This window comes from Eleutherodactylus coqui, chromosome 1 (genome assembly GCF_035609145.1).
Source record: "Eleutherodactylus coqui strain aEleCoq1 chromosome 1, aEleCoq1.hap1, whole genome shotgun sequence".
Taxonomy (NCBI): Eukaryota; Metazoa; Chordata; class Amphibia; order Anura; family Eleutherodactylidae; genus Eleutherodactylus; species Eleutherodactylus coqui.
The window spans coordinates 472,038,549-472,059,964 of record NC_089837.1 but is presented as its reverse complement, the minus strand read 5'-3'; the positions used below and the strand labels follow the sequence as shown (position 1 = coordinate 472,059,964).

The window sequence follows — 21,416 nt, the reverse complement described above, 5'->3', positions numbered from 1 at the left end:
CGCAAGGCAATATTCGCATAGGACAAATAAACACCAGTAGGTCCCACATAGAAGAGGAAAATCCCCTGTTTAAAGTGGGATGATCGCCCTGACAAGGACGGCCCCACGCCCTGAACCTGAGCCACCTGCACAGACCCTTGGTGGAACCAGGGAATGTCTATAAACATATAAAAACAACTATAGTCAGCAGGGGTAATGGCAGAAGCAACACAAATATACAAATAAACACACCAGCTACTTAATCAGAATGGCAGCACAAAGGGAAGTAAGGACTAGACTAACTTCACCAACAAGAATTGAATAATTAGCAACTTCTAAGAGCAGCGGCTGAAATATATAAACCCTCTCATTAGTGGATTGGCCAGCCAAGGATAACACAAACCACCTAAGGGAATCTCCACATATGATTCCCAATGACCCTTTAGCAACGGCAAGGGAACCCTAAGAGATAATAAACATTCAACCCAAAAAATGTCATAACGTGGCTCGGACTGACAGTGCCGCCAGTCCGTTTCCACATTGTGGCCGATGAGCCGTGACACTTGCTTGAAGAACTGGACACAGCATGTGTGTGCAGGTGTGTCCAAGGCTAGGGCTACATGGCGAATTTGGTCATGGCCCATGGGTGAAATTCGCACTATGGCCCTGCTTGCATCCTAATTTAAAGGGCCACTCCAGTGAAAACATGTTTTTTCATGGCTGTCTCCTCTCATCTGATTGCCTGGTACACTCTGGGCGTCTCCTCTGTATATTGAAGTCACTATCATGCAGTGCATCCTCCTGTCTGATGCTTATCAGACACTGACTTGATTCTGAGATTTTTGCTTTCACTTTCACATCAATCCCATGATGCACTATGGGGGTCCCTATCACTACTGGGATCACTTATTACTGGGGCCACTATGGGGACCCTAATATTACTAGGGTCACTATTACCATTGCGGCCAATATGTGCGTCACTATTGCTATACTGTCTCACAATTACAATCGGCCCTTTGACGGTACCCATAAGGCTGATGTGGCCCTTGGTGAAAAGACGGACCTGCAGGACTTTTTTTTTTACATCCAAAAAAATTGATATGGGACAAAATGGACCTGTGTACGTTTTTTTGTACACTGTACTCTATGGGGGATGGACGCCAACAGAAAGTATTCCACTTGTATTCCATTGAATCGATCTGTTTAATACGTCCATCACCTGATCACCCGACTGCTGTCAGTGCAGCCGGCCCGGACGTCGTCATGTGCAGGCAAGGAAGGCAATGGGAGCGTTGCGCCTATGATGCCTGGTCCTGTCCGTGAAGTGTAAGAGGAGGCAGCGCTCTCATTGGTTTCAATGGGAATGACGCTGGTGTTCCCACTTCCTTTCCTGTCTGATGATGATGACCTCCGGACTATCAACTGATGGATGGGGATCCCCAGCGCCGGGTCCCCATTCATCAACTTATCCAGAGGATAGGTCATAAGTTGGAAAAAGGCCAGAAAACCCCTTTAACTGTATTTTTTAATTGCCTTTTATACTAGCTGTAATGGACTTGCTCTTATTTTTGTCCAGCTTTTCAGACCAACCTTCGATGCTTTCTTTTGTTGGACGGTATCGTTTATGTGTGATCCCCGTAGTCTTATTTGTAAATGTATGCTTCGTATAGAATGCAGTACTGATTATTCTGCACAATCATTGCTGTAACCGCTAGAATTTATAGCTTATGAAATACACTAAAATCAATGTGATCTCAGGCGGAAGAACACCTATCGATTCCCACAGTGCGCTCACATTAGATTCGGCCGTACGCCTGAGATTACAGAACACAGCAGTAAAGGAAATGCAGAGCACACCGTCTGTTTAATAGATTTCTGAAATGACTTGCAGCAATAATCTTTTTAAAAAAAGTGTTACTTCAGGCAATATTTTTTTTAACTTTAACCCTTTTTAATCCAGTCTCGCATATGCAGAACTGCCTCCGACATCGCAGCTTTCCTTTGCTTAGTGTTAGAAATGTATGCTATACACAATGTATGCAGTTATTGAATGTCACTGTTTGGCACTGTATTACAGAAATAGAGAGATAGATAAAGAGAGAGATACATAGATAGATATGTGATAGATATGCGATAGATATGGGATAGATATTAGATAAATAGAGAAATACATAGATAGATATGAGATAGATAGATAGATATGAGATAGATAGATAGATAGATAGATAGATAGATAGATAGATAGATATGTGATAGATGTGAGATAGATAGATATGTGATAGAGAGATATGAGATAAATAGATAGATATGTTATAGATAGATAAATAGATATGTGATAGATAGATAGATAGATATGAGATAGATAGATATGTGATAGATAGATATGTGATAGATAGATAGATAGATATGAGATAGATAGATATGTGATAGATAGATAGATAGATAGATAGATAGATAGATAGATAGATATGTGATAGATAGATAGATAGATAGATATGAGATAGATAGATAGATATGTGATAGATAGATAGATATGTGATAGATAGATAGATAGATATGTGATAGATAGATAGATAGATATGTGATAGATAGATAGATAGATAGATAGATAGATAGATAGATAGATAGATAGATAGATAGATATGAGATAGATAGATAGATATGTGATTGATAGATAGATAGATAGATAGATATGAGAGAGAGAGATAGATAGATATGTGATAGAGAGATAGATAGATATGTGATAGATAGATAGATAGATAGATAGATAGATATGTGATAGATATGTGATAGATAGATAGATATGAGATAGATAGATAGATAGATATGTGATAGATATGTGATAGATAGATAGATAGATATGAGATAGATAGATAGATATGTGATAGATAGATAGATAGATAGATAGATAGATAGATATGTGATAGATAGATAGATATGAGATAGATAGATATAATTAGAGATATTAGAAATTAATAGTCTTATTATATAAATGGATGTAATAACAATGTACATATATTTACAGGATTATGACAAATGATCTTCCCGATGTGAAACGCTCATAACTCACGTTTATTTTCAAAAAATTGCTAATAAAATCACCATGGCACCATTTTTATATGTTTCTGTGGAGTAATTCCAAGGAAATCACAACACGCTTTCCCACTCAAACTAAACAAGAGTCGGGGGAGTGTGCCGGTGGCAGGGAAATTGGATTGGAAAGGGTTAATCGTGGTTTTCCTGAATCCCGATTTCCTTTGTTTCCATATACTTGTTAGTATACCAATTCTAATACATAGCCGTTTATAGTCGACGTCTGCTGTAGATGGAGAACGTCTAAGATCTGGTAGTCCTCATTAACACAGGACGGCTTACCCTTTAAAGGGCGCTCTACTAATAGTGAATGTTCTGGAGCATGCAGAAGAGATGAGGCCATCACTTTTTTTAGTATATTATGTCAAAATGCTGCCGTCTTAAGACATCAGGTTTGAAAGGAGAGGAAATTAATGTAAGCAGCTCTGTCCCCGGGCTGCCGGCACACAAAGGACCGGAGCTCCCGATTTGTCTTCCCGCTCGTGTCTCAGAGGCGCTTTCACTTGTTTTTTGCAGAATGCATTACTGAGCAGTTTATGCGCGCTCACATTTTGGGGTCATTTATTGTTTGCATTAATCCCTTTGCATTCTTCTATTCTGCTATCTTGGTGGTCATGAAGCAGTGACGGTCCTCTAATACGGATTCTCTTACAATCACAGTTCAAGCATGATTTTAATGCACTTATTCCATAAAATGGCCATTATTCCTCTTCTAATACTCTGCTTGCACTAATCATTTATCTACATTACTCTGCTCTTTGCTTCTGAAGATGTAAAGAGTAAAGGCCGGCAGTCGGTATCAATTCGGCTCAGTCGCTTGCTGCTCATTTACCATGGGAGGGAGGCGGGGGGGGGTGGGGGTGAATCGGAGCCCTTGCTATCTTTACCAGAAACCGAAACATCCATTATCACCCATTATGGTTTCCGTTTCATCCTATTAAAAACAATTACATTGAAAATGGAAGTGAAAAGCCTTGAATGGAGCCAAATCTCCATTTAATGTCATTAAATCTCTCTTGGGCCACAAGTCTGACTTTTTGGGTGAATTTTAAGTAACCCCACACAAATACATTTTCCATGTTTTCAATCTGTGTGTTGTTCTCTCATTTACTCTTGTAGGTCAGTAAAACTGGAGCTGAGGGCGCAGTACTGGATGAAGCCAAGAACATAAATAAGTCTCTGTCTGCCTTAGGAAATGTCATATCGTCTCTGGCTGAAGGAGCGGTAAGTGACAGCTGCCTCTGTTCTTCACTTTTTCTAGTTAACCTTTCCCTTCTCAAACTACACAAGTTTTAATTCTATTCTTTTCCGTGTTTTTTTTTGTAGAAAGGTTACGTTCCCTACCGAGACAGCAAGATGACTCGAATCCTTCAAGACTCCTTAGGTGGAAACTGTAGGACAACTATGTTTATCTGCTGCTCTCCATCCAGCTATAATGATGCAGAGACCAAGTCAACTCTTATGTTTGGCCAAAGGTAGGTATCCCTTTAAAATGGGTTGTGTCTAGAGATGAGCGAGCATACTCGCTAAGGACAACTGCTCGATCGATCATTGCCCTTAGCGAGTACCTGCCCGCTCGGGAGAAAAGGTTCGGCTGCCGGCGCGGGCGACAGGTGAGTTGCGGCAGTCAGCAGGGGGGAGAGAGGGAGAGAGAGATCTCCCCTCCGTTCCTCCCCTCTCTCTACGCCGCAGCTCCCTGCCCGCCGCCGGCAGCCGAATCTTTGCTCCCGAGCAGGCAGGTACTCGCTAAGGGCAATGCTCGATCGAGCAATTGCCCTTAGCGAGTATGCTCGCTCATCACTAGTTGTGTCACAAAAACTGCCCCATTTTAAATAGCAGCGGACCTGGCGATTAGGTGTTCGACTTAAATTTGGCTTTTCTAATCCTTTATGGTTATTGCTGGGGAAAGACGCATTTGACTGTATATTTTTAATGCAGGAAATATTTTGCATTACATACCTGCAATTAATGGCTGATCATGTGATGCATGGCTGCATGGGTTCGCCAGAGCTGGAGCCACTCATAGGTAACAGCTCTCCGTTCTGGCTCGTAGAGGATGGTCTAACTGGAGAACCTCCTATGCTAATGTTCATATTCCCTACTAGCAACTTTTATCTTCTTGTCTTCACTATTTAAGGTTTACTGAAGAAAAAATATATATATATTTATTTCTGGTCGTATCGCTGATGAATTATGTTAGTTCATGGGGTGATATTGTACAGAAAATTGTCAGTGTCACTTTGTGCAGGGTGCAAGTACGGCACCCTTCACGGATGTCAATGACGCATCAGTCCAAGACGTAATTAATGTCAACAATGGGCCGATATGAACATATATTATATCACCAGAGTGTGGGGAACCTGAGATAGGGCAAATAACTGTCCACTGCTTCTTTAGACACTCATGCAGGACAATAACCGGTGCCCATGTAGAGGCGGGCTCAGAATAAATACACTTCCTTTATGGCTGATTGGTTAGCTGAGGGAAGCACGTCCTTGTAGGTCAATCAGTTCATACACCACAGGAGATGTTGTAACAGGGTTGTGAAGTAGGGCACATTATATACTAAGCCCCCTGAGAGTTTTTTGGCAGACACCTCAGGGACCTTCTACAGTGGCTGCAAGAAGGCGCTCAGTGCTCAATGAAACGGCACATTTACCAGGGGCGCAGTCACATGCATCAGGGCCAACGTTGTGACGTCACTCCGGCTCCACTGCCTGATTGTGTCCGATGCGCCGCAAGAGTCAGCTTTATTTAGCCAAGACCTTTTCCCTTTTGTAAGGTCATCTATATATGAGTTGACGTAGAATACACAATGAACATTGTACGTTTTGTCATGCTTGTAGAGCCAAGACCATCAAGAACACTGCATCCGTCAACCTGGAGCTGACAGCAGAGCAGTGGAAGAAGAAGTATGAGAAGGAGAAGGAGAAGAACAAGAACATGAAGGAAACCATTCAAAAGCTGGAGGCTGAACTAGCCCGCTGGAGAAATGGTAAGGGGCAACCCACTGTGCAGAGTACTCAAACATGTCCAACAGTGGGGATGTTGCTTAAAGTAACGTATCTCGAGTTCTCCAAGTCAAATACTCCCTACACAAATAAAAATATTCAAAGTACCGCCAAGGCATAACCATACACTGTGCTACCCCTATTAAAAGCACTACCTGAAACACAGTACGAGTGACCCCCAAGAGACATACCATGTTCTCCCTGGGGTACAAGTACCTTAAGGTGAGAACCTATGGCTTTAAGCACAGGTTATTTTACACTTGCAATGAACAGCATTGTTATTTGGACTAACTGCTATGACCCCCTCATTGTACTATATATGTCAGGGAACAGTTGTGGACCCGCTTTGCCACGCACTGATTTGGCTTTGAGCTAAATCTGGAGGAAGCTGCTGGGGTACCCCGGTATTCATCCTTTACCCCTCCAATTGGGATCTGGTCTTCATTGCGGGGGCTGTTACTTGCAGATATAGGCCTCGTGTCCACGGGGAAAATCAGGCCCGCTACGGATTCACCATGGAGAATCCGTAGCGGGTCCCTCCTGCCCCGCTTACATGAGGCATTAAAATAACAATTACTTACCTCTCCACACGCTCCGGATCTTCCCTTCTTTGCGACTTGATCTTCTCTCCGTCGCGGCCGGATCTTCTTTCTTCGGCCCGGCAGATGTGCCCGGCACGCCGGCTGCGTGCCGCGCGCATGCGCCGGGCACATCCGCCCGGCCAAAGAAAGAAGATCCGGCTACGAAAAAGGAAGATCAGGCCGCGAAGGAAGGAAGATCTGCATCGCCTGGAGCAGGTGAGTGTAATTCAGGCGCGGGTCTCCCGCGGACCCGGACGGCTTCCATAGGCTTCAATAGAAGCCTGCGGGAGACCCGCACCTAAATGGAGCATGTCCGTTTTTTTTCATGCTACATGATTCACTTTTATTGACCATCCGCGGGTATTTATCTACCTGCGGGTAGTCAATGCATCCCCATGGGGTGCGGATCTGCGTGCGGGTGAAGAGTTAAAATCCGCTGCGGATTTTAATCCTTCTTTTCCCCGTGGACATGAGGCCGTTGTCTCAGTTATGTGCTTGCTGGTGCCAAACAAGACCAAGGTGCGGCACTTGAGGGTATGAAGACAGGAACCAGGAAACTTAACTAAAGTCATTGTAAGTTCAGTACGGGAGCCAGGAAGCTCTCAGAACTGGTGCAATACACTAAACAGTCCAAGTGGGGGCAGGCAATTGGTAGACAAGAGTAGTCCAAGAAACATAGCTGAGTTCAGGGATGGAGAAGTCAGAGTAGTCCGGAGCAAGTAGGAGTCCTAAAACCAGGAGAGTACACAAACTGATCATGTTTACACAGCAGGTGGGACCAAATTGTTTAGGCATCTTCCTAAGGGGAAGGATGCCTAATATATCCGGGACTGACAGGGAATAGGTTGGGGACAGTTTAGCAGAGCGTGCCATGGCCGTTTAAGTATTGGTTTGTGTTTACACATGCCCTATGGACAGGAGGAAGGAACTATGTACTGGGGACGATGCAATATCTGCCGAAATAATGCGAACAACAGGTGAGCCAAGATGGTGGCCGCGGTGCCAAGCCGTGAGAGTATATAGCCTGACGGTCTCCTGTACTGTAGTTATTATGTCGCATGCAAAAGAAAACCTGTAGACTTAACTTTTCCTTCAGGAGAGAATGTACCTGAGACGGAGCAGCTAAGTGATGGGGAGCAGATTATCCCGGAGACCTGTGATGAGACTCCGGTTAATGATAACAACTCCTCCATTGTGATCAGGATCTCCGAAGAAGAGAGAAGGAAGTATGAAGAGGAGATCCGTAAGATGTATAAGCAGCTGGATGACAAGGTATGGAAGAAGAAGTTGGAACGAGAGAAAAGCCAACTGTTCTTTATGGTTCTGTTGAGTTTTTTATCAGTCTTAGTTGAAGAAATAAATCACATATTCTGCTTTTTTAGTGAGTTTTTGTGACCTCTTTCAGTAGCTTTCACTTAAAGTGAATAAGTCTAAAAGGTGGGCTTGTGTCTGAAGGAGGCCATTCGGCACAGAACGATTATCATTCAGGTTATCTCTGGAACATAGAAACCTGAATGACAATCATTCAGTGTAAACGTTGCCAGCGACTGAAGAACGAATGACAATTCATTCGCTTAGCACTGTTTGATTGTTATGCGTGCCTGAAATGAACGAACAATGATCGGCCCGTGTAAACTAAGTGACTGCCTGTTCACTGTGAATGCAGACGGGGAGCGGAAACAATCTTTGGCTCGCTCCATTAAAGGGGTTGTCTCGCGAAATCAAGTGGGGTTATACACTTCTGTATGGCCATATTAATGCACTTTGTAATATACATCGTGCATTAAATATGAGCCATACAGAAGTTATTCACTTACCTGCTCCGTTGCTAGCGTCCTCGTCTCCATGGTTCCGTCTAAATTCGCTGGCAGCTTGCTTTTTTAGACGCGCTTGCGCAGTCCGTTCTTCTCCTTTCAGCACGAGCCACTTCAGTGTGCTCCCCGCTACAGCTCTTCTGCGCATGCGCAGACGAGCTATCACTGCTCGGGAGCGCGCTGGAGCGGCCATTCTGTACCATCCTCTGTTAGAGGAAGGTGCAGAGCCGCCCAGCTGTCCCAAGAAGCTGCCCAGCTGTCCCGCCGTCCTGCCGCCCAGGTAAGTGATGGGCCGGGGGATCTGCCGCTGCGCCGGGGGGGGGGGGGGGGCTGCCGCTGTGATGGGGGGGCTGTCGCTGCGATGGGGGGGCTGTCGCTGTGCCGGGGGGACTGTCGCTGTGATGGGGGGGCTGCCGCTGTTCCGGGGGGGGCTGCCGCTGTGATGGGGGGGCTGTCGCTGCGATGGGGGGGGGGCTGTCGCTGTGATGGGGGGGCTGTCGCTGTGCCGGGGGGGGCTGTCGCTGTGCCGGGGGGGGGGGGGGGGGGGCTGTCGCTGCGATGGGGGGGCTGTCGCTGTGATGGGGGGGCTGTCGCTGTGCCGGGGGGGGGGGCTGCCGCTGTGATGGGGGGGGCTGTCGCTGTGCCGGGGGGGGCTGCCGCTGTGCCGGGGGGGGGGGCTGCGCCGGTTACCTGCTGCCTGGCGGTGGGTGACTGGTCGGCCGTGTTCAATCCAGGGGTCCGGTCGGCGGCTGCGGGGCGTCTGGTTGTCAGGGAGACACAGCTGGTAGCGTCTCGGGAGCGTGCACGTCGGGCTACAGCAAGCAATGGGAAAAGAGCTGGCGGCCATCTTGGGAACATTTTTATAAGTTGCTGAAACGCTGGAACTGTAAGTACAAACCAGCTAGAAAAGTCATTTACAGGGGGGCTTAGTAATGTATGCTTAATTAGGGGGACTGGGCAAAAAAAATAATTCACTGCTTCCTCGAGACAACCCCTTTAATGAGCGATCATTGCTCTTGTGTGAAAGCACAGAAGCGATAATCGCTTGGATTACTGTTGGGCACTTAAGCACCCGACAATCATCCTGTGTAAAAGGACCCTAAAGTTAGAGCTGCAGTGAAGACTTTGACCGATCAGATGAATTAATGTTGATCAGAATATAGGAAGTTGCGTGATTGACCAATCAGAACACAGAATTGTCCAGTCATTTGCTAAATCCTGTTTTCTAAGGACTGGACAGCTTATTGAGACATGTCCTTGTGTTCCCATGTGTCCACTGCACTTCTCACGGATACCATGTAGACCCATACTAGTCAGTGGGGCACACAGCATGCATTATTCTGGTCCGATCACTCAGATGAGAATAGTCCATTCAAAGTAAACAGAATGTTATTTTTTGTGTCAGTTGTCTGCAGACAAGCTTGTGCGAATAAGCCCTAAGGAGCTCCGTGCAAGGACAACACTAAGCTCTCAGCTCTCTTTCACCATGTATGTGCTCTCACTATTAAGTAGCATTCTGTTTAAATGGCATTAACCCTTTCCAATCCAATGTCGGGCCTGCCCCAACATCATCATTTCCCTCCACAGCTCCGAAGTCGGGACAGGTCCGACACTGCAGTGCAGGAGTGCATCTGCACCCGATCGTCAGACACATCGGGTGCAGATGCACTCCTGCACTGGTCCTCATCGAGGACCCCCGAGGAGAAGACAGAAAGGGTTTTTAACCCTTTCTGCCTTCTCCTTTACACATTACATAGCGCTCAATTAGCGCTATGTAATGCAGAGAGATTACGGCCGGCGATCATGTGACTGCCGGTGTTACCTGCCCCGCAGGTGTCACATGATCGCAGAGCCGGGAGGCAGAAGGAAGAATGCGAAAGTATTACTTCCGCATTCCCCCGATGATGATGTGACCGCAGGCACCCTCCTGAACTCTGTCAGTTGAGGAGGGTGAAGGGAAAATTTATTTTTTTTCTCATCCATTCTCCCCAACTCCAATTCATTTGGAGCTGGGAAGAATGGATGAGAAAAAATAAATAGATTGGAAAGGGTTAAGGATGGCGTCATACGAGCGCTTGCGCAATACGCTCGCTACAGCGCAGTGTATGAACGCATGAATGAGGTTTGAAGAGGACCATAATCGGAGTGTGGGGTGCGTGTCTACGCATATTGCTGTAACGTTTGTGCACACAAGGCCAGTTCACACACCCTTTCTGAAGAATTTAATGTTTATTGAAGTCTAATAAGGTCCAGCTGTCATCTTTTTCTTGCATTTTGCGCAGTGTCAGACCCTTCCCCTCGAGTATTTGCATACCTGCCATAGACTTCTATGGTACTTTTGCTGCTCAAAAGGCAGGAAAATAAAGCAGGACCTATTTTTTCTGCACACGCACAAGACATGCTTATGAGATCAAACACATTGAAATCAATGGGTTCTATTCTCCGTGTTTAGCGCGCACAGCTTTTCCGTGCGCAGATACCTGCGCAAACACGGCTGTGTGACGCCGTCCTAAGTGTAAATTGTAGCTGAGCAATAATAATCAGGTTTTGTCTTTTCTTTATGTTTATAGGATGAAGAGATCAACCAGCAGAGTCAGTTAGCAGAAAAACTGAAGGAGCAAATGATGGATCAAGAAGAGGTAATATTCATTAAATAGATGTTTCTCCTGTAAATACGGAAATTACACAGCTCATACTTACTCCGCAGCGCTATGAATCACTTATCATTGGGGCTCACAGTCTGAGTTCACCTATTAGGAATGTTTTTGAAGTTTGGGGGAAAACCGGAAGGGAACCCAGGAGAACATACAAACTCCATACAGATGTTGTCCTTGGTGGGATTTGAACTCAGGACTCCGGTGATGTAAGACAACAGTGCTAACCACTGTGCTGTTCCATGCTGTCCGATGTTGTAAAAAAGATAAAAGAGAAACTAATAATGTGTAGTTTAATTGAAAGGGGTTATCCATCTTTGAAAAGAAAAATTGAAGACAACTGCAAATTCCATAAAGCAAAAAAGAATAATAATAATAATCTTTATACAGCGCCAACATATTCCGCAGCGCTTGCAAAACAGGGTAGAACAGATACAAAAAACACTGTTAAACGAAGTAATCAGTTGATGGAGACAGTATGGGTGAGGGTCCTGCTCCACCGAGCTTACATACTAAAAATAGTGGGGTGATACAGAAGGTAAAGGGCCTGGAGATGTGTGCGGTATGGCGGGGTGGAGAGTGAGGGATGCTATAAATCTAGACAATGGTCAAACATAAGCCGTGTGGTGGCAGAATCGGTATGACTGCAGAAGTATGGTTGATTACGGCTAGCAGGGATTGCAGTCAGTAGGTCAGGGAGCATGTTATCAGGCAGAGTACAGAGGGGTTTGGTTTGGGGTATACGGTATGCCTCCCTGAAGGGGTGCATTTTTAGAGCACGCCTGAAGTCTTGTGTGTCAGTGATTGCCTGGATAATTTGGGGTAGTGCGTGGCAGAGGACAGGTGCTGCTCTGGAGAAGTCTTGGAGGCAAGAATGACAGGTTCGAATTAAAGGGCGCTTAATCTGATGGTGGATTAAGATGAGGGAGGCAATGCAGGGCGGCGCGGTGCTATGGAGAGCTTTGTTGGTCAGGGTGCTGAGATTGAATTGTATTCTGTATTTAACGGGAAGCCAGTGCAGTGACTGGCACAGGGCAGAGGCGTCCGAGTAGTGGCTGGACAGGAAGATGAGCCTGGCTGCTGTATTCAGGATGGATTGGAGATGGGAGTGTCTGGTGCGGGGGAGGCGGATCAGCAGCGAGTTGCAGTAATCAAGCCGAGAGTGGATGAGGGCAACTGTGAGCGTTTTTAGTGTGTCCATGGTGAGAAAAGGGTAGATTCTTACAATGTTCTTGAGGTGCAGCTAACATGTTTGGGCGAGAGATTGGATGTAGGGGGTAAAGGAGAGATCGGCGTTGAATATAACCCCAAGACATTAGGCCACATGCTGAGATGGAGATGTCAGGATAAGGTCGGTTAGTAGAGGACAGAAACAGGAGTAGGTCAGTTTTTGAGAGGTTCAGTTTTAGGAAGAGAGAGGACATAGTGTTAGAGACAGTGGTCAGACAGTTGGTGGTGTTCAAGAATGTTGCTGGAGGAGGTGTATAACTAGGTGTCGTCATCATAGAGATGGTACTGAAAGCCAAATCTCCTGAGGGTTTGTCCAATAGGGGCTGTGTAGATGGATAAGAAGAGGGGGCCGAGGACTGAGCCCTGGGGGACCCTAACAGCAAGGGGAAGAGGAGGGGAGGTAGAGCCAGCAAAGCAGACGCTGAATGAGATAGGTAGGAGGAGAACCAGGAGAGAGCAGTGTCCATTAGGCCAATGGAGTGAAGCATACTGAGGAGGAGTTTGTGGTCAACAGTGTCAAATGCCGCAGAGAGATCGAGGAGGATCAGTAGGGAGTAGTCACCTCTCGATTTAGCTGTGAGGAGGTCGTTTGACAATTTAGTCAGGTTTCTGTCATTTGTAGGGGGCGGAAGCCGGACTGTAGAGGGTCAAGAAGAGAGTTTCCTGAGAGATGGCTTATAAGTCGGGAGTAAACCAGGCGTTCTAGTAGTTTGGAGGTCAAGGGGAGGTTGGAGATGGGTCGGTAGTTGGCAGCATCAGTCAAGTCAAGAGTCAGTTTCTTTAGCAGTGAGGATATGTTAGCGTGTTTGAATGAGGGGAAAATGCCAGAGGTCAGAGAGAGGTTGAATATAGTGGTGAGATGGGAGATAACCACCGGGGAGAGGAATCGGAGGAGGTGTGAGGGGAGAGGGTCACTAGTGCAGGTGATGGGGTGAGCAGAGGAAAGCAACATGAAGACTTCTTCCTCTGTCGTCGGTCTGAGTACAGAGAGTGACCAGGAGTTACGGTAGATGCAGTACTGATGAGACTTGGGGCAGGGCTAGTCTGGGATTGGGAGGTTATTTCCTGCCAATGTTGTCATTTTCTTTTTGACGTCAGCAGCACTACTTCCCCAGCAATAAAGTTCTGGCACCTCCGTAATCCTCCCAGTCTTGGTTTACGATTAGCTAGCATGTATCGATGCAGTGGCATCACCACTTGGCTATGGGAGCCATTATGCCTGTAGTACAGCATGTGACCGCTGAGGGATTATTTTTGTGCAGATGTTTTTTTTTCTTTTACGCTTGCCAATAATCCTATCGTTACCGAAGTATTTCCATGTTTACATTCTGACTTTTCCATTCAGTTTTTCTATAGCGACAACATAGTTACCGTATGTGCATAACTTTCTGCTGGAGGGAGTTTAACCCCTTAACGACCGGGCCATAGTGTTTTTACGTCCTGCAGCTGCAGGACGTGTATGGAGGGAGGTAGCGCCGCTATCTCCCTCCATACAGCGCGGGCGTCAGCTGTTTATTACAGCTGACACCCACGGGCAATAGTCGCGCTCGGCCGATCGCGGCTATTAACCCTTTAAATGCCGCTGTCAATTCTGACAGCGGCATTTAAATCCCCCGAACGCTGTTTGGGGGTCCCGCATGGCCCCTCCGTGGTGAGATTGGGGGATCCGTGCAGGTGTCATGGCAGCCGGGGGCATAATGAATGGCCCCAGGGCTGCCTTAGCAGACTGCCTATCAAGCCATCCACACAGAGTGGCTTGAAAGACTGCCTGTAAAAAAGCAGTATGACGTAATGCTATAGCATTACATCATACTGCAGGAGCGATCAAAGCATCGCATGTTAAAGTCCCCCAGGGGGACTTCAAAGTAAAGTGAAAAAAAAGATCAATGAAGTTTTTTAAATTGTAAAAAAAAAAAAAAGTTATAAAAGTTTAAATCACCCCCCTTTTGCCATATCTATTATTAAAAAATCTAAATCATAAAATAAAAATATGTATTTGGTATCGCTGCGTCCGTAAAAGTTCGATCTATCAAAGTAGTGCATTATTTTTTCTGCACGGTGAACGTCGTCCGAAAAAAATAAATAAAGAACGCCAGAAATGCATTTTTTAGTTACCCTGTCTCCCAGAAAAAAACGCAATAAAAAGCGATCAAAAAGTCGTATGTATTCCAAATTGATACTATCGGAAACTACAGGACATCCCGCAAAAAATGAGCCCTTGCTCAACTACGTCGACGGAAAAATAAAAAAGTTATTGCGCGCACAAAATGACCGCAGAAAATAATTGAAAAAAAATTAAATATCTTAAAAAAAATACAGGTACTACAGCAAAAACAATACTATATAAGTTTGGTATCGTAGTAATCGTACTGACCCATAGAATAAAAATATCAGGTCGTTTTTGTTGCAGTTTGTGCGTCGTAGAAACAGGACGCACCGAAAGATGGTGGAATGTCGGTTTTTTTTCCATTTCTCTCCGCTAAGAATTTTTAAAAAGTTTTTCAGTACATTATATGGTACAATAAATAGTGCCATTGAAAAATACAACTCGTCCCGCAAAAAACAAGCCCTCATACAGCGACATGGATTGATAAATAAAGGAGCTACGATTTTTTGAAAGGGAGTAGGAAAAAACAAAAATGGAAAAAAGCAAAAAAGCTCTGTCACTAAGGGGTTAATAAAAATGGATTTATACAGGTCCAATCAGTCCTTAGTAAGCTCTTAAACCTGCGTACTGCACTTGCCATGCAAGCCGTCGATTTGTAGTTCTGTATAAGGGCTCATGTCCATAGGTGTGTTTTTACCACGTATTATGGCCGCGTGACATGGAGTCAATGAAAGTAAATGGACATTCATTGTTTCATTCACATGAGCATGTAAACACTGTGTGTACACCTTATGTATCAGTTCCTCGCTTTTTTTCAAGATATCTGTTTGCAGTTATTCAAAACAAAACCTTCATGATTTACTGCCAATGGGTAAAAATCCGTCCTGGTTATATGGTGGACAGATGTGGGACTGATAGTTGTAGTATATGTATCGGAGCTCCCTCTTGTGTGCTCATCATGATGAGCATGACACCAAATTTCCTTCTGCTAAGTACGTGGAAATGGTCCAGCCAGAGACTGAGTCCTGTAATGCAGGTGCTATTTGTGTCTGGATGATGGACAACAAAAATGTTGGAATCTGCTCATGTTTGTTGGCGGATCAAACAATACTCTCTACTGGTGGTCTGTCTGGACCGTCCAGAGCCTGTTCGCCATCTGTGCATGCCCTCACGTAACCACTGCTCCCAACACCTCCTAACAGCTTGGTCAGAACAGCCTAGATGGTGAGTAATTCCTTGAAACAAACATCCCGATTCTCTCATTCCAATGATGCCCCCCTCTCAAAGTCTGTTAATCAGGTAAAATGTCTTTGAGTTCTTCGTAGGGGCGTCTAGTGGTCAACGATCTCTCAACAAGAGGTACATGGTGCAAAAGTAGCCTCGGAGAGCCTTTTATAGGGCAATGGGGGAATCACTTTTATGGCCTCTCGTTGCAAGACCCCGTGTCTAATCAGACCACAACTATAATCATTTACATATCTGCCAGAGCGCTGTGTACTAGAAAGCGGAAGTATAACTTCCACTACGGGAGCTTGGGGGTCATGTGACCGCTGGGATTCCCTGCTACAGCAGAGCTCCAGGGTGGTAGAAGGCCCTGATCAGCTCTGCCAGTGACTAATGTCACTACAGGGGTTGTTTTCCCCTGTAACTGGGGCTCCTATGGACGCCCCAGCTACTGTGGGAAAGTGTCAAATGGAAAAAAATCAAAAACATGTGAATGTCCACCAGAGGTCTTATATGACGCCATGGGGGACATAGATAGTAAAAAACATAATTACATACACTTACTTTTTATTTACTTATGTAAATAAAAATTACAGAATAAAACAACAATATATACATAGGAAAGAAAATAACCTAAAACCGTCACCTCTAATCCAAAACCATACATATTATATATCAAAACGTCCGAAACAAATAGAGGAGCCCGTTCCCATACTTTATTTTAGCATAAATATACTAATTTAAAAAAAAAATAACTATGCATGTTAAAAAAAATAATTTTTTAGCTTTTTACCCCGAATAAAACTAAAAAACTGAAAGAAAAAGTCAGTAAAAAATTTATTTAAAAAAAACACCCCATATGTCAGAAAAAAACGCAGCAAAAATAATTTTGGTAGCTAAAGGAAAAAAAATAGGGCAGTAAGGCCCCCTGTCCATAGGCGTTGCGGTCCTGCGGCGGAGCATTGCCGTGAGAGCCGCCGCCGCCTGGGAGCAGGAGCCGCAGAAGGTTCTCCACAGATCAGCCTAATCTGATAGATAGGCTGACAACGGAGAATCGGGGCAATTTGCAGCATGTGAACCGGGGCAATTGCCGGCAGCATGCTGTGAATTGCCGTCTGCGAGCGGAGAATCGCAGTGATTCTCCACTCGTGGACAGGGGGCCGGCGCTTTCCATAGCATTGCTATGAAAAGCTTCAGACGGCGTGGTTCGCCAGCGGTTTACCGCCGGCGAAATCACTGCCGTGGACAGGGGGCCTAAAACTACCACATGGGTTAAATCCCTAAAAATTGTCTGGTCCTAAAGGTGCAAAGCAGCCTGGTCCTTGAATGGTTAAAGGTCCTATAGCACAAAAAAATGTCATTAATTAAAACCAGATGTTTTTATTTTCTGATTGTAGAATTGTTTATTCTGTTGTCTATATGTGACTTTTGGGGCGGCCATCTTTTCTGAACTACATTTAACAGCATTTAGAGATGTACTTTACAGCAGCTTCATGGGCCATTCACAGGATGGGCAGGAGGGGACCCATTGACTTGTATGAAGACTGTTCTAGACATGCTCTGTGACCTGCGTGGCTCATTCTGCAGGGGGGGAGTAGATGGTCACAGCTTATCAACTACTGCGAACAGTGGATCCTGTGTTATCTGCATATAGGTGTTACCTCTCAGTGTAATCCTGCCTGTGATGTTAGTAAGATGACTGCTGCAAAGTCTTCTCTACAAATCAGGAAGTATCAGCCTGTTATTAGGCTCTGCGGTCAGTGAGAAAGATGCAGCATTTTAGGATTTTTCTTCTATACAGATTGTGACTGAAAATGTAAAAAAAAAAATCACCAAAAAGTCTTTAAAAATATGTTCAGCACAAAAATGTGATTTATATAATAGGTCATTTTCTGATGACACATTCCCTAACTTTCTAAGACTTGGGAGTTTTGCTTGCAACTAATGAAAGGAAATAGTTTTCATTGCATGGAAGAAATTGCTATAGGCAGCAGTGTATCATTCATTTCTGTATCAATTCAATCAAGCAAGCAGGCATATTTTACCATGTTTCCCCCGAAAATAAGACAGTGTCTTATATTACTTTTTGTTCAAAAAGCTTTAACTTTTTTACATGTATAGGTGCCTGGACACTATTTAAATTGACTTTTTAAATTAACTGTTAGCAGGGCTTAATTTTGGAGTAGGGCTTATATTTCAAGCATCCTCAAAAATTCTGAAAAATCATGCTATGTTTTATTTTCAGGGAATGTCTTATTTTTAGGGAAACAGGGTAGGTTCTACATTTAGAGAGATTCATGTCATGTCTTTAACACCTCCACTAACCTGTCCATGAAACAACTACTGTCTCTCCTGACATGCCAACCCGCTATGCCACTGTTTATGTATTTGGTCACTACTAATTTCATATCAATCTTTAAGCCAGGTCAGTAACTCAAGTTTTGTATCCACAGCTTCTAGTATCCACTCGGGGAGACAATGATAAGGTGCAAATGGAACTAACTCGCTTACAGTCTGAGAATGACTGTGCCAAGGAAGAAGTCAAAGAAGTTCTGCAGGCCCTAGAAGAGCTAGCCGTAAACTATGATCAGAAATCCCAGGAGGTAGAGGACAAAACTTTGCAGAACAAGATACTTGCTGATGAACTGTCCCAGAAAGTTGTAAGTACTGTGTGTGATCTAACCACAAGGTGGCGCAAGGGCACCGATTACTAGATCCTTACATCCTTACTTGCCATGAATTAGGCTGCATTCACATCTGCGGTGGGCATTCAGTTTTTCTGCGGGGAGCAAGAAAAGGGAATCCCCTGGCCGAACGGATCCATCCTTTGGCGAAACTGAATGGGCCCAATTGACTATAAGTGGGTCGGTTTGGTATCCGCTCAGCTGCCCTGCATTTTACTGGAAGAAAAAGCGCTTTTTTCTTCCAGTATTTTGTACCGGGTTTGCGGCGGAACCTTCAACTGGCGCAGAAGTGATCTCAACCTTTGTGAGTTTAAACTAGTATATATTGTACTAGCAAATGATGAAGTGGATGATGATCATTGAGTATTTTTGTGTCTCCGCTCAGGCCACCCTACTCTCTTTGGAAAATGATCTCCATCGCCTGCAGGAGTTTAGCACCCATCAACGCAAGAGGATTGCGGAAGTTCTCAATGGCCTCATGAAAGATCTTAGTGAATTTAGCGTCATTGTGGGCAATGGAGAATTTAAGTTGGTGAGTAATTATCCCGATATACTAAACATTCATCAGAAGGCACTGGGTAAAAAAAAAGCGCATTAAACCCCATTCCACTATTTTCCAGTCACCGTTCTTCACTTTCTTCTATAATTTTGAGTCAAAACAAGTCTACTTTGCAGCCTGTAGAGATCAGCGGGGCCATAGAGGAAGAGTTTACAGTGGCACGTCTGTACATTAGCAAGATCAAGTCTGAAGTGAAGTCGGTGGTGAAACGCTGCCGCCAGCTGGAGAACCTTCAGGTTGAATGTCACCGTAAGATGGAAGTGACGGGACGGGAGTTGTCCTCCTGCCAGCTGCTGATCTCTCAGGTATGCCTCCATTTGGGCAGTAATTACATTATTTATACATTTTTGTATCTCATTATAAAAATGTATGAAGATCATATGTTTCCCTTTCTTATAAATGGACAATAAATTACAGCTTTACGTCCTTACTGTAATGCTTTCGTACTTGAGAAGTTCGCAGGGGGTTTCATTCATACCCGCATTACAGCGTCTGACCTGTCTTTCCTCATTCTTTTACAGCATGAGGCCAAGATCAGGTCTTTGACTGAATACATGCACAGCGTAGAGCTGAAGAAGCGCCAGCTGGAAGAGTCCTACGATACACTGAGTGAGGAGCTGGCCAAGATGCAGGCTCAAGGTAGCGGGCACACATGCCAATGTACTTGGAAGCATGCAAGCAACTTGCTACATTCACACAAATATCAATCTGCTTTGTTGCCAAGAATATACAATAAATATCGGTTTAAGGGCTTAAATCCAGAAGGGAGTAGAAGAAATGGGACGGCGCCTCTTGTGTACCTGGGATATTTTGTGATCAGGAGCACATAGAAAAATAAGAAAGACTTGTGGTGGTCACAGGTGGGGGGGAAACCCTGTTCCAGGTGGGGGACATCAGAAGAGAGCATGCATGGAGAAAAATCTGAGGGGGGGGTGGTTGGCCTCCAGAAGTGGAAACAAATGGAAATAAGGCAAAGTAACTCCTGCGCTCAGGGTAACCAGTGTGACGCCGACTGTGACTATCATAGGTGTGGACTAGAGATGAGCGAGCATACTCGCTAAGGCACATTACTCGAGTGAATAGTGCCTTAGCCGAGTATCTCCCCGCTCATCTCTAAAGATTCGGGGGCCGGCGGCGGGAAGCGAGGAGCGGCAGGGGAGAGCGGGGAGGAACTGAGGGGAGAGCTCTCTCTCTCCCGCTCCCCGCCGCAACTCACCTGTCACCCGCACCGGCCCCTGAATCTTTAGAGAGGAGCGGGGAGATACTCGGCTAAGGCACTACTCGCTCGAGTAATGTGCCTTAGCGAGTATACTCGCTCATCTCTAGTGTGGACATGTAGATGATAGAGGTCCGTAGAGCAAGAAGGCAACAAGAGGAGTTCTCTGTAGTAGAGTAAAAAGGTGTTTATTTATATAGAGCTCCAGACCTTAGTATGGTACAACGCGTTTCGGAGCTAGCACGCTCCTGAAGTCAGTTTATAAATGTTTGGGGTCACTTCCCATAAATGTTTGGTGCGTGGTTTTGTGCTTTATGCTTAGACCCCATTTACACTGAAAGATGATCGCTCAAAAGTTGATCAGATGACAATTTGAGTGACAGTTTTGAGCGATCATCTTTGCATAGTCGATGGTAGCTTATTAGCAATCCAATCATTACAACGATTAGTTTCAACCTCTCTTCTATTTAGTAATATAAGCAACCAGCATTGAAAAACGTGTTTTGGGGAGAAACCCACTCTTCCCATCGATATTCCGGTAGTTGGGACCTCACAATCTCTTGGTCTCTGACTGTATGTGATCTAGTCGCCCTCAAAACCCTTGCTGGTTGCTTACATTACCAAATAAAAGAGAAGTTGAACCTCATCGTTGTAAGAATTGGATTGCTCTTGGAGCTCTGAGACCAGTTTGTCTTCGCTGCATCTCTCCGTTCACTCACACCCACTTAGGTGGCGCAGTATCTGGTGGGCAGCACCTCCATAATATCTTGGACACTACAAACCAATACGGCCCTTGCCTTTTCTTTGGGCCACTCATATCACACTGGTTTTGTGTCCCCCCCCCCCCCCCCCCCCCCCCCATAGCGTTTTTTCCCCCCTGTCGGTAGTAGCATTGGAACATAGGAAAGTAAGTGTAGTGTAAAACCCGGGTGTCTATCCTAGACATGAATTATTGGGAAGGACTAATATACACCATTTATACTGTCGGCCAGTGCAAAGAAAACTCAATTTCAAACATTTCCAGGGAGTGAACATCTAAAGGCCCTTTTACACACAAAGATGATCGCTCAAAAGATGGGTTTTGAGCGATCATTTTGCATAAACTACTAATTGGTACTAATGCGAATTAGTAGCTTATTAATGCGGGCGAGAGCTGTGGTTGGTCTGTTTTCTGAATGCATTCCCTTTGTTTTGCCGCTGGGCTGACAATGTTATCAATGCTTCCCGCGAAGAATACAGAGTAAAGTCCCTGCTATCAGCTCTT

At 45.0% G+C, this 21,416-nt stretch overlaps 1 protein-coding gene across 3 annotated transcripts in view; it reads left to right on the top strand.

Moving 5' to 3' along the window:
* The window catches only part of KIF5A (kinesin family member 5A), a 141,467-nt gene that overhangs the window by 76,820 nt on the left and 43,231 nt on the right, over window positions 1–21,416 (top strand). For all 3 annotated transcript variants that reach the window (XM_066584422.1, XM_066584423.1, XM_066584421.1), the window contains exons 9-17: window positions 4,192–4,296; window positions 4,399–4,547; window positions 5,919–6,067; window positions 7,761–7,936; window positions 11,049–11,117; window positions 18,147–18,353; window positions 18,763–18,909; window positions 19,053–19,241; window positions 19,458–19,575. In XM_066584422.1, coding sequence (XP_066440519.1) covers window positions 4,192–4,296; window positions 4,399–4,547; window positions 5,919–6,067; window positions 7,761–7,936; window positions 11,049–11,117; window positions 18,147–18,353; window positions 18,763–18,909; window positions 19,053–19,241; window positions 19,458–19,575 — 1,309 coding nt within the window. The remainder of the gene's footprint in view (window positions 1–4,191; window positions 4,297–4,398; window positions 4,548–5,918; window positions 6,068–7,760; window positions 7,937–11,048; window positions 11,118–18,146; window positions 18,354–18,762; window positions 18,910–19,052; window positions 19,242–19,457; window positions 19,576–21,416) is intronic.